Below are 12,925 nucleotides of genomic sequence, written 5' to 3'. Positions count from 1 at the left end.
GGGTCATCTCCACTGACCCTCACAGCAAACTGTCCGCCTCTACAGAAGAATTAAAACCCCTGAATACAAAACATTATACTGAAAGATATTTCGATGATGACGATTTATGATGACAACAAACAAGAATCCTCATATTCCTACAGGCTTTGTTTCAGCCAAACTTGAGTTTCAATGAGCATCAAGTGAGGGAAGAATCACTTTCTATCAATGACCAGGGTTGGCTGAAAGGCAGTGATTGGGAACTGTACGTTTGTGTGAGTACAGTCTTCTACGAGAAATCTGAGCACCCATAATTACCCAGTAAGCACTGAGCCACTGATATTTATTAGTAACGCAGAGCATCCTTCAGATATACACTCCTAAACATGCTAATAGGAATATCAGTAACTGTGCTGTAATTCAATACAACAGCCAGAAATGTCTAAGATATGTCTCCATTAGTTTAGTCACTATTCTTTAAGAAAACAAACGTGATGGATCATTATTACTTTTATTTTTTGATTATGTCAAAATATTGGCTGGTCTTAAAAATACAGGATCAATCAGATTATAATTCACACTAAGGCTCCTCTATCCAAAAAAACAAAAACAAAAAAAAAAAACAAAAAAACAAAAAAAACACTATGGGACACAGTACTATGGAGTTGTATCATGTAACTGAAAACCTTAACTTCGGGTGACGAGGAGAAGAAAATAAGGTAGGGAGTGTACTGAGGTAAAGTTCCAGGTTAAGACTTCAAAAGGTAAAAGTCTGTTAAGAAACTGAAACTGTCAAGAGGCAGCAGTTCATCACCCACAGAGTCCAGGAAGGTGTGCCCAAAAAAAAGAAAGCTCCATCGGCACCTTCACATTTCAACAGGGAAGAATCAGGACCGTGTTTGTGTCTGCGTAACTCTGCATCGAACACCCATGAGCTCGAGCTGCATCTCTCCAGAGACGCTGTCCTCAGATGAATTGTGAAATACTTTGGGCATTACACCATTACAAAACCACAGGAACGTTTTCATTACTCGCCGGGGCTTCCGGAACACTCTTTGCACCTGTATTTACAATACCCAACATCTGTTCCCGGGGCTGAAACACCGCAATAATATGTGCTCTTAAAGTGCGCGCGCACAAACACACAGCAATGACAAAGACAAATACGTGTGCGCGCACACTCCAAACGTGCAGAAAATGTCTTCAGGCATACACACACACATGTACACATACACAGTGTCCATGCTGGAGAACACACACATACACACACAGCTGTCACTGGGTAAAGGTAAGTGCCGGGGTTAAGGAGTACAAGCAGCACATTTCCGGATTTTATAAACAGAGGCCTCAAATAAACTTCACATGCTGATCCGACTGATATTTATGTGACCTGTCCTGAAATTCCTGAAGTGTCTTTAAAAGGACACATGAGTAGGGAAAAGCACTTTATAAGGCAAGGCTGCGCCAGTAAACATCAGTGAGCATTTAGCACTGTTTGACCCATTTAGTCTTCCACAGCACAATTTATGTCAAACACACAAAACACAGCTCACAGCTTTTGCCGCCGTTTTCCCTCCTCGTTTCCACACAGCGCAGTCAACTCTAGTACTTGTTTCCTGCATCTGTCGGCCAGTAAAGATCGATAGTTTGGGTTAAAAACACTCAAGTACTGAGTATTTAGGTTTGGGGGATTTTCGCTAAGCGTGTTAGCCAAATCACTTTGCACATTTACCAAGTAAATCATTTAGGCCCTTTAGTCTAAGTTGGAGAAGTGGATGCTAAATATCGAGCCTGATCTTTTTCAGTCAAATAACAGGCTAACCAAAAGGCTTTCAGCCGACACAGCGCAGAGTTGTGTGTTTATTATTCTGCATAATCAATTTTACTGGCCCTTTTTGTTCCAGTGGGCTTCCCCTGTTTAGAGAGGCTTGTAAACAGTGTGTCCGGATGTGGCACAAACCAAACAAGCACGCACCCGCGTACATACTCGAACAAACGTGTGCACTCACACACACAATTTGCACTGTTTAGACTGTGGAAATGAGTCATCTGCTAGCACCAGGATCAGATGAACGCCAACAGGACGACAGAGAGACGCCCAGAGTCTGTGAGGCTCCACGAGACCACATGATAGCTTCCAATACCACACAAAACACCTAGAGGGATTCATTATGAAAAGCTGTTTTGTATAATCTGTGCTGAGCTGGGAACAGGGTCAATGCAACGTTTGGAGAAGTAAGATCAGAAGAAATCAGCGCCTGTGTGGTTATACTGGAGGAAATCTTTTCAGGGATCTTGTGCAAAAACATAAATACAACACCCTGTGTTGGCTTTCTCTTTATTGTTTGAATCAACACGTCACCTAATTGGACCATTTTTTTCCCCCTCTTCTTCTACACGTCTGTATACTGTACGCACACCAGATCCACAGGTCCTGCAACAGCCAGTTGTGGATTTGTCTTTGTAAAATATTTTAAACTTCTCCTCTGTAAATTCTAACAGAATTTTGGCTTGTGACTGCCCAAAAGGAAATGTTGTCTACTCAGCTTCGTCCACTAATACTGTAGCATGACTCTTTCACAGCACATTTAGTATAGAGGCCTGATGAGGTAAAATGATCTGGTGTTTTATAAAAAAAAAAAGTAGAAAGTCAGAAACAATTATTTCAACTGAAAATGTCAGGTCTTTCCTCAGCTCTCACGCTGATTGTACACCCTCTAACACAGAATCTTAGTAAATATTAAGTGTAATAACAGCTGAGTATTGCCTTCTATATTTTTTTATTGCACATTAAACTGCTCTTTGAACCTTCTTTTTTTTTACACAATTTCAACTATGTAAATCATACGTGGAGCCACGGTGCTGCAGTTCTGCACCTAACAACTAATAAAACATGGGACTGCGATGGCTCCATCTACATCAGCCTATCGAGTAACGTGTTCGCGCTGACCCCAGTCTGACGTAAAGCCCAGGCAGAATGACGTGACGAGCAGCTTCAGCAGATACAACAGAGACGCTGTCAGAAAAATGTTTATAAATAGAGTTGCAGGCTGCACATTTTTCTGCTGTGACTAACACGGTCCAGTAGATCGTCTCGGTGTGTACATAAATCTGTCAGCCTGCAAGAAACTGTGATGAAAGCCATGTCCACTTCAGACAAGGTGAGTGAGACAGAAGAAGTTGAGAGGATTTGGGTGGAGTGAGTTTGATTGAAGGTCAATACCCACGTCTGCAAAGAGACTGAAGGAGGGATGTGGTTTAGCTGCTGTGAGCCGTTTGTCTGCTTGTAAAATCCTGACTCAGAACTTAGAAAGATTAAAATAAGAAAAAAAAATCCCTACTCTGATCAATTTAGCTAAAAAGCTGAATTAAACCACCAAAGTAGAATCCAGCTTTGATCCATTCTCACTCTGTATCTGAATCCTGATCAGTCCATGTGACCTCCCTGCTGACATTACATTCACTGCTAGCAGCTGGGCCTGCTTTCCTCCTCAGCAATATAACATTTGCCCACTAGAGGTCATTATTTAAAGTTACTAGAGTTCAGTCTTGGTCTGACTTTTCCTCCTGCAGCATTGAACAGTGAAGAGGCCACAATGGAAGGTAATTATGTCCTTTTGCTAAAGCCGTGTAGAATTTCACGAGATTCTCGTACAATGATTCAAACTGTGGCTCAACATTTTCTTTCTTCCTCTGCAAACACTCTTTTCTACAGAAGCTGTACCTTCATCAAACAGCTGAGATTCAGGTAACAGAACAACAGCAAAATTATGTTCATTCTTTAAATGATTTTTACTCTTGCTATATAAAGTTATTCCACTTCAGAACATTTAAAACTAACATTGAGGAGGGAGCATCATGTTTTGGGTCAGAAAACTCAGACTTTAATCGTTTTAACTTGGATTCAGGATGTTTTGTCAGTTCACACCATACACAGGCTGTAATTATAGTTGTTTAAACTTTGCATAAATATATTTTGCAATTACATGAATGAAGAAGAGAATGGGTGTATTTCTGTCGACAGCAGTCAGGTAAACATGACGGTGCCTTCTTAATACTGAGCTGCATTCCTTTTATTTCTCTCCAGGTTTTAAAATCCTTCCTTTCATTAAGGGATCATGGTGTTCAACCTGGAATCTCTCGGTCAGTGCACATGATGTAAAGCAGGTTTTCTTAATAATTTGCGCGCTCACTGGATGCTTAAAAGGGATTTGAGGTGACCTCGATGAAACAGACTTTAATAGATCTGGTATGAGCGTGCTCTTGCATTACATTACATTCGCAACTGGCCGATCCGTGATCGACTGTAATTAAGTCCTGATTATATAACACATCTGTCGTCAAGAAGTTGTTTCTGGGGCTCGATACAACTCGGACTGGACAAACAAAAACTTCCCTGATGACATCAAGATTTCCATCCATTCTTATGCACACACAAACACGCTCGCAAAGAAAAAAATGCACGCACAAAAACAGCCGCTTGGCCTCGTCACCCTCTGCCCTTTTCCAAAGGTGAAGAACTGATTTAAATAGTCTCATTCTCTCATCTATAAGCAGGCTGGTATTGTACAAAAGGCAGGATGTGAAACCCCTACCACAACGTGCTTCTTCTGTGTGTGTGTGTGTGTGCATCTAAACTTGTAGTCGTCAGTGTGTATGCAGTGCAAGCTTCTCTGCAGCTGTGGGGATCTTGTGCCTGACCCTAGTGTGTTGCAAGCCTTCGCTTGTCCCCCCGTTTTTCTACTTTTCAGGAAGTGGTGCGGCGGAGCGTACGTTCCCGCAGCAGCTCATTGTTACCTGAGCAGCACGAGGAAACAACTGCAGTTCCTCCGTGATGTGTTTTTGTGCCTCTTCGGCTTTTGTTCTTTTCAGTAAACGCAAAAGAGGAAAAAACAGATATCAAGTTGTGGGTACATGCGTGTGTTGTGTGGCTGTATGCGTGTGTTTATGTGTATTAAAGCTGTGTGTGGTGGTATGGGGGCCCACACACACACACACACACACACACACACACACACACACACACACACACACACACACAGGTGCTTCTAATGTTATAATTATCACCCGACTGCAGTTCTCCAAAACATTTCAGTGTCTTTCAGTTTACTGTGTTGGTTTTAATGTTTTGGTTCACTCTCACCGCTCTCATCAGTGTTGTTTTCTGAAGCCCACTGAGCTGATGGGCAGAAACTCTTTTTTTCAAGCAGTTTTGGGTAAACTGATCTATGAGCTGCTTTCCAAAAATGATAACACAAACCAAACCAAACCAAACCAAGCAACACTATCATCTCTAATCATCTCTGCCGACACACAACACAACATTTCATTCATTCAGACACATCAGGTGAGCAGCCGTTTGTAATAAACTGACAAACAGAGCTGTAGCAGTTTCAGTCAGGTTATATATCTGTGTTGTGTGTTGAAAAAAATCCCTGCACAATTAAGTTTTTAGGTTGGATTTTTAACTAGATTATCACAGTATTGCTGTGCTAACCACCACTGTTCTGCTGTAAATGTATTAGAAACTAAAGTTCGGTTGGATAACAGTTGCATGTTTAAATATACATTGCCAGGTTTTGCTGCCTAAAGCTTTGTTGAACTGACTCCTCTCAAACCACAACTACAGTATTCACTTCACATTCACAGACCTCAAGCTAATGTGTGAGATACATATTTTTCATTTGTGTGAAGCCAGACTCTGATGCCCAGGGTTTTGACACACAATCCCCAAGCTTTTATAGCTGTATTTATGTTCTATTTCACTTCAGTTTGAATTTAATTTGCACCGTATTTCAAGATTAAATGAGCCTACGGACAGAAGTAAAGTCTTACATGAGTTCTGAATCTGTTAGTTCTCCTGTGGAGCTCTTGCGAGGGCCTGTGTTTGTCTAGTGATTTGAGTTTGGAGATTTTTGGGGGAAGCGAGCAGAGTCAAACGAGGTTGGGGAGGTTGTTGTCTCCCTCCGGGGTGTGAGGAGGTTTCTCAGAAAACACTGCCAGTCACGTCTGGCCCTCTGCGGACAGTAAATCACGCTCTTCGCCAGAGTGCTTCCGCACAGCAGCCCCAGCTCCCTCCTCAGCTGGAAATGCAATACGCCACGTACCACAGGCGCTGGGACCACCCAGGAGGCACATGGGGTCACACACACACACACACACACACACACACAGAAAAACAAATGTGCATGTGCTCGTACAATCACACACACCCCCACAATCAAGCACATGTATAAGCCAATATGCTTGTCCTCGGGATGTGAGGTGGACTGGTTTGCGGCGGTAGGGGTGAGGGGGCAGAGGAATTTCACAACAAGAGGTGGTTTCAGTGGTTTCTCTCACTGGGATCTGAATACCACAAAATCTCCCAACTTCCTCTGGCAAATATCAAAGGATGGTTGACCCTCTGTGTTCAAAGGGGCTACAGGGATTCAAGACTCCAAGAAAACATCTAGAAAGAATTGTTAAAAAACTAATTTAAAGAATTAAGTCACTAGGAATTGTGGTTTGGGCAAAGTGCTACAGACAGAGTTGGGGTCAAGACAAAGAGGGGAAATAATATGAGGCCTGAAATGCTAATGCGCAATAACAAGCTGTTATTCGTATGCCACTTGTTTGTTGGTTGAATGCTTGAGCCCATGAAGCAAACCAAACTACTAAAAGATGGTGAGAGAACATTTTTCGGCTGGCTGCCATGTGCAACTTTATTTTGGTTTCCCAAATGATGTTGGTTTTCGGGAAACGCAAAGAGGCAAGCGATGCAAAGAGCAGGAGTGATGTTTCACAACGGCTCTGAGTAGCTGAGGATTTTTATCTTGGTTTCAGCAGCACTTTCATGATACACTCATTCACGACTCTATCACAGTCTATAGCCGTGTTTCTAGTGACACTATCTGTCACAGCCTTGTAAACTCAAATGTGAATGTAACGGTTCAAATCGATTGCTAAAGACATGATGTATTTTGGGAACTTGTTACTCTTCCTCCAGAGGGTACTTAGAAACCACATGGTACACCATCCAAAACATTTTGGATAAAACATGTGTTTTCAAATTCCGAAGCATTGTGACTTTCCATGTGACAGCAGGACAGGGTTTACTCACCTGCTTCTTTGCAAACAGCTGCGAGGTCTGCTCCTACGTATCCGTGAGCGGCATCCGCCAGCCGCATCAGCTCCTCGGCTGTGGCGCTGCACGGGACCAAACTCAGCTGCTTCTGTAAAATTTCTGCTCGCTCTGCGGCACCAGGAACTCCCACCTGCCAGAACCAAATCAGATAATAGAACAGAATATTTTAGGACAGTCTTTCTCAGTATTCAGTCATTCATCACCGATTTCTGAAACAGCGACCCTGTGGTACACACCTCCAGCTCCTTGTCAAAGCGTCCTGGTCGGCGCAGAGCAGGGTCCAGGGCGTGGGGTCTGTTTGTGGCCCCCAGGACCAACAGCTGACCTGAGTGATCCTCCTGGAAGGAAATGAAAGAGTATAAATCAGTTTAGTTTAGTCCTGATTATTTTGTGTAGTTTTGTGTTATTGTGCTGCTTTAATGCACAGAAACAGACTGATTTAATACACAGAATATAGAATATGAAACAGTCAGTCTCCACTTCGACTTCCACTCGACTCAGTCCTGCTTTTCCCGGGGTGGTCTGCCTGCAAAACGAGAAATATTTCTTCCACCTTTCAGGCAGAACTGAAACACAAATAAACTACAGTGCAAGTAAGAATGCTAAGGAGCAGGAAGTGCTTTGTCCACATTCCACAAACCAATCAGTGCTGATGACCTTGAATCATCTGGTCTGGAAAACAGGCAGGAGCAGGGAGCGGGCAGGGAGTCGGTGTATCTGTGTAATATCACCTATCCAAATCAGGGCTTGTTGCCTGGGGACATGGAGTTGTACTTTGCTGATAAAGTTATGGCACATTGGCAGGTCATGGCAACCTTAGGTGATTTCTTTCCCAGGCTCCCACTGGGTGTGTGTGTGTGTGTGTGTGTGGAGGGGGGATCATCTTTTTTCTCATCAGGCACTCAAAGAGCGTTCAGTGGACAAACGACACCCCAGAGATCCAACCCACGGTGTCTGAAGGGCGTCCAGCACACAGAGATGGTTTCTGCATGACAATCTGCGTTTCCAATGAGGACACTTCCTGCCAGAGCCGCGTCCTGCCGCAGAAATTCATGCGTATGCTGAACAAGCAGCTGTCGGTCAGTGTAACACAGACCTTCTTCCAATAATCATTCTGATGGTTGATGGAATAAGTAATGGAGTAACTGAGTGGATTGAGGGGTTTGGGGGTTCAATCAAGAGTCAAGTTAGTTTGTAGTAACACTTGAAATAATGCTCAAGTAGAGGTGCTAAAAAATTTAATTAATAAAAAAGAATCAACAGTTAATAAATTGCATCAGGTAAAAGGTAGAAGGAAACTTACTGCACCGATCCCATCCATCAGAGTCAGGAGAGAAGCAACGACTCGCTTCTCCACCTCATTCTGCGCTCCCTCTCGCTTTGGGCACAAAGCATCCAGCTCATCGATAAATATAATTGCAGGTTGCCTATCAAACCAAGAACGGATGTAAGGAATGTCAAAGAGCAACGCTCTGAACAGTATTTATGACCAACAAGACCGTGACAACTAAAATCACAAGCTGATGGTGACATCTCACCATCAGCAACACCATTCCACACCACAACATTCTTATATCTTCTTCAAAGGGCAGCAGGTTAAATGATAAATCAAATTTCTGTTCGATGAAATGTGACTGATGTTTGCATATATTCAAAGGACTATAAGCACTTTTTGTTTTTACTTTTCCTTTTTAGTGTACTGCACTGTTTGTACTCTGTAGTATGATGACTTACGATGAAAACATTCAATCTTTATATAGAAAAAAGTCTGAGTAACATTAGGATTGTGAGAACGATTTCAATTTTTGTTTACCTCTGAGACGCTTCAGTAAAGATCTGCCTCAGCCTCGCTTCTGTTTCACCGTAGAATCTGCAAAAAAAGAGTAAACCATTTATTTATATACATATATTTATATCATTAAGTGAAAGAAACTACTCTTCTGTTAATTCTGTGCACTGCAGTAAGCACTGACACACCATGTTATGTATACAGAATAAAATCCAACCATATCTTTGGTACTGGGGCAGAAAACTGATGCACACTTTTCGAGCCATACAGGATGATTGATCGTACTTGCTCATGATCTCTGGGCCATTGATCACCGTCATGTGAGCTCCGACCTCATTCGCTATGGCTCGTGCGATCATAGTCTTGCCTGTGCCTGGGGGACCATACAGGAGAACTCCTCGCGGAGGTGGGATCCCTGCGGTGAAAACAGCTCATGATCAGATCTTTGATCTTTGATTAATGTATCACCTTACATTATAATGAGACCACCATGGGCATCTGGTAGCCAAATGGTACTGTTTTAATATCTAATGTGGAATAGTATTGCACTACCTGACCTACCATAGTTGGTAAAGAGCTCAGGCTGTTTGAGGGGAAGCTCAATGGTCTCTCTGATCACATCCAGCTGGCTGCTGAGCCCACCAATCATGCTGTATGTGACCTTTGACCTTTTAGCCTCTGCATCTGGGTCTTCCTGTCCTGCTCTGCTTCTGAAGCTGACTTTGGTGGAGCAGGAGAGGCAGTAGAAAGTGTCAGTATTCAGTGCACCACCAGGGGGAGCTGTGGGGCTGTTCCCTGCCTGCTCCGATCTGAGTGAGCTCTCCAGACTGACAGCGTCCTCCGCTGACCCTGCAGGGGGATTCTGGGAGTTGTAGGAGGGACTGCAGGGAGCAAGGGGTGAGGACAGGGAAGGGAACTGGGTCGGTCGGCGTGGGGTGCTGGCTGCAGGACCAGGCTCTCCGGGCGTGCCTGGTGTCCCATCAGCACTGCTGTCACCCACTGTGAGCATGCTGAGCTGCAGGGAGAGGTCGGCTGACGTGGAGTCCAGCACAGACCCGATAACAGAGGACTCCTCAGTGTCAGGACCAAGTCCTGGAGGAGGAGTTGGTTTCTGGAGGGTGACACCATCCTCCCCTCTTATGGCTTCGACCCGGAGACTGCACGACCGGCCAAAGTAGGTCAGGGAGAGGACATTTCCTGGCAGAACGATGCTCCCAACTGGAAAAAGAGAAACAAACCAGGAGAGTTTTTCCAGCACAGGAAATGGGGCAGTTTGTTTAGAAATAAAACCATAAACGCACAACAATTCAAAACCAAATCACTATTATTGTCATTTTTTTGTTTGCACAGTAGAGCACAGCAAATATTCAGGTCTTGCCTACAAGTCTAAGGCACATGAATCAATGATAAGCAGAAGAGAAAATACGTACTCACATTTACTGCAAGAAAACTGCACAATACAAACAAAGCAGCAGCATCGTGCACATATAAAACTGAACAGCAAACTGACTTACCCAGAGATCTCAAGAAGAAGCTCTTAAACTCATCTGTCTCTAGTGTGTCGTCTTTTGACCTGAATGAAAGTTACATGTCTGTGAGAATAAACTATGCACATTTTGTCCTGGTTAAGATAGAGGCTCCACACAGAACATAAAACATAACATATAGGATCAAATACCATAAAGTGATATTAAACAGATGAGCAGGACATTAAGAGATGTATTGAATAGGCAATAATTATTGAGTACTGACATTTGATATGTAGCTGCCAAATGCAGCCAGCAGGTGGCAGCATTGACTTGAAATACAAAATAAAAACTCAGTAGATGGATATAAAATGATCTCTCATGGTGACAAACAAAATGTGCTTTAACAAGACAAACTGGTTTATTAAGTACACTAACGTTTTGTGATATGACAAAGATAAAGTGATATGTTGGTACAACAGGTAAAGTTTCTTGTAAAAAGGGAAAATTTTGGCATCTAATCATTACAAGGAAATAATGATGTGAATTATAATGTGACTGCGATATTATCTATTATGTATAATATGGAGTGAGTGAGGTCAGTGAGAGCCATGTGACCTCTTACCTGTTGGATAAAACCACCTCTGCAGCCTGAAGCACAGGACCTGTGAGCGGCTGCAGCATCACCACGTCCCCTGACTTCACTCTCAGGTTGGTCTGGGCATATTTCTGAAGACCAACTTTTCCACCTGGGAAGGAGGCGACAGGCCATCCCAAACACACCTGGAAGACGGAGGAAAGTGATTACTGATTACTACAGGAAGCTAAAGGACAGGAAGGTGACATCCTGAGAACATAAATACACATAAATGTTAAAAGACAGTGGGCAACAACAACAACACAAAACATTATTTAGTTATTCAATATGTTAGAGAAGCTTTAAAATAACAATACAGCTGTTTATTAAGTATTTGATATCTAAACTGAGGAGAAGAGAAGAGGATACCTCTTGTTGTCCTGTGGGACTCGTCAGCAGGACCGGTCTCCCGATGCACACACTGGCTGACTTCATTGAATTAAGGCTCAGTTGGGCTAAAGTTGATCTGCAGGTTTTGGGTGTTTTGTCATCAGCTGTGAGGAAAATTAACAAATAAATGATGTGAAATCAGGATATCAGAGAAGTGTCTAAATCCCTCACTTGAGTAAAACTGGTAAAAAATGACTCCAGTGAGTCCCACAGTCAGACTTCACTCCAAAGTCAATATGGATTAGTTGTAAAGCGTACTTAGGTATAAAAATTAAAGTACTTATTCTGAGAATCGTTCTTTAACATTTAAAATGTTATAGCTAAGTAGGCTGAAAAGTAATTTGTTTGCTGTAACTCTTCCTTTTGAGTTTTGACCCCTTATATAAAAACCTGTGTCTAGTTGAGGCCCCTCTTCACATTTCACCAAAGAGACATTTCCTCTCTAAACTTATCAGATGCTTTTATTTAAAGTGTTTGATTCCCCAAGAAGCAAAATTAACAAATAATCCTCAAAAATTCAAGGATTACTGAAAAGTCCAAAAAGTGAAAATGGATTTGTGTGTCTGACCGTTGTCTTTTCCACTTGTTTCTCCCATTAATCAGCTCAGGACCAGTTTTATCTGGTGACCCTTTAGAGGGGCCTGGCCCCTAGGTTGGGAACCACTGGACTAAACTAGCCAACTGTAAATAAAGTAGTTAAAGTACTCATACTGCAGTAAAATGTCCTCTGTGGTTTGTGTCTATCTGACTTTATTAACGATGCATCAACGTGTAAACAGCATTTTACTGTTGCAGCATCACTGAGTGGACCTTCCATATTCATGCATTTGTACGCGCTACAGCTGATGGGTGCGTCCCAGTCTTACCTTTCTCAATGAAATCAATGACAGTGAACGAGTTGCTGTTTGAACTTCTGCAGCTTCCTCCGTCGTGGCCCGGTGTTTGCAGGTTGGAGGAGTCGTTTGAGCCCTCCTTCACGACCACCGAGCTATCCCCTTCACTCGATTTTTTCGATTTGCTTTTATTTTTCTTTGAAGACATTTTATTTGTGAAAAACCTTCTCCACGTGAAAGTGCAGACATGTGTAAACACGGAGCAGTGTTGTAAACTTCCTGGTTACAGTTTTTGTCCCGCCTCCTGTTACCGTAAATCCCTGAAATTTCACTGCATATCATCACAGTCTTTCTTGTATCCATTGCATTGTAAAGCATTACTGTTCTACTTATTTGGAGATGTGATAACAAACACATGACTAACGATTAAAAAAAAGAAGAAAAAGAGGCTTTTTCGTTCTTATGAGAGCACAAAATTAATCTGGCCTCGTGAAAAAAAATACTGGCAAACTTCCATTGAAAAATCATATGATTTTAGGTTTTCTTTGTTACAGGCAGGTAAAAAAAAACAATTCAACATGATTAAAGTTATTCGAATATTATTAAGACGCAATCTTAAATTCGGCATACATCTAAGCAGCACTTTTTACGGTTATCAGCGGTTTATTTGGATTAATTGTTAGCTTTTCTCAGTGCCAGGTGGCC

At 42.5% G+C, this 12,925-nt stretch overlaps 1 protein-coding gene across 1 annotated transcript in view; it reads right to left on the bottom strand.

The window, feature by feature from the left end:
• The window catches only part of spata5 (spermatogenesis associated 5), a 93,427-nt gene extending 80,957 nt beyond the window's left edge, over positions 1-12,470 (bottom strand). Inside the window, exons 1-10 of the mRNA XM_041049009.1 lie at positions 12,254-12,470; positions 11,367-11,491; positions 10,986-11,143; positions 10,409-10,467; positions 9,456-10,112; positions 9,180-9,309; positions 8,919-8,975; positions 8,409-8,532; positions 7,342-7,443; positions 7,082-7,235 (exon numbers count right to left, since the gene is read on the bottom strand). Of these exons, the coding sequence (XP_040904943.1) occupies positions 7,082-7,235; positions 7,342-7,443; positions 8,409-8,532; positions 8,919-8,975; positions 9,180-9,309; positions 9,456-10,112; positions 10,409-10,467; positions 10,986-11,143; positions 11,367-11,491; positions 12,254-12,428 (1,741 nt within the window). The 5' untranslated portion in view covers positions 12,429-12,470. The remainder of the gene's footprint in view (positions 1-7,081; positions 7,236-7,341; positions 7,444-8,408; positions 8,533-8,918; positions 8,976-9,179; positions 9,310-9,455; positions 10,113-10,408; positions 10,468-10,985; positions 11,144-11,366; positions 11,492-12,253) is intronic.
• Positions 12,471-12,925: the final 455 nt, after the last annotated feature.

This window comes from Toxotes jaculatrix, chromosome 10 (assembly GCF_017976425.1).
Source record: "Toxotes jaculatrix isolate fToxJac2 chromosome 10, fToxJac2.pri, whole genome shotgun sequence".
Classification (NCBI taxonomy): Eukaryota; Metazoa; Chordata; class Actinopteri; family Toxotidae; genus Toxotes; species Toxotes jaculatrix.
The sequence above is the reverse complement of the archived record's forward strand: the minus strand, read 5'-3'. Positions and strand labels throughout refer to the sequence as shown.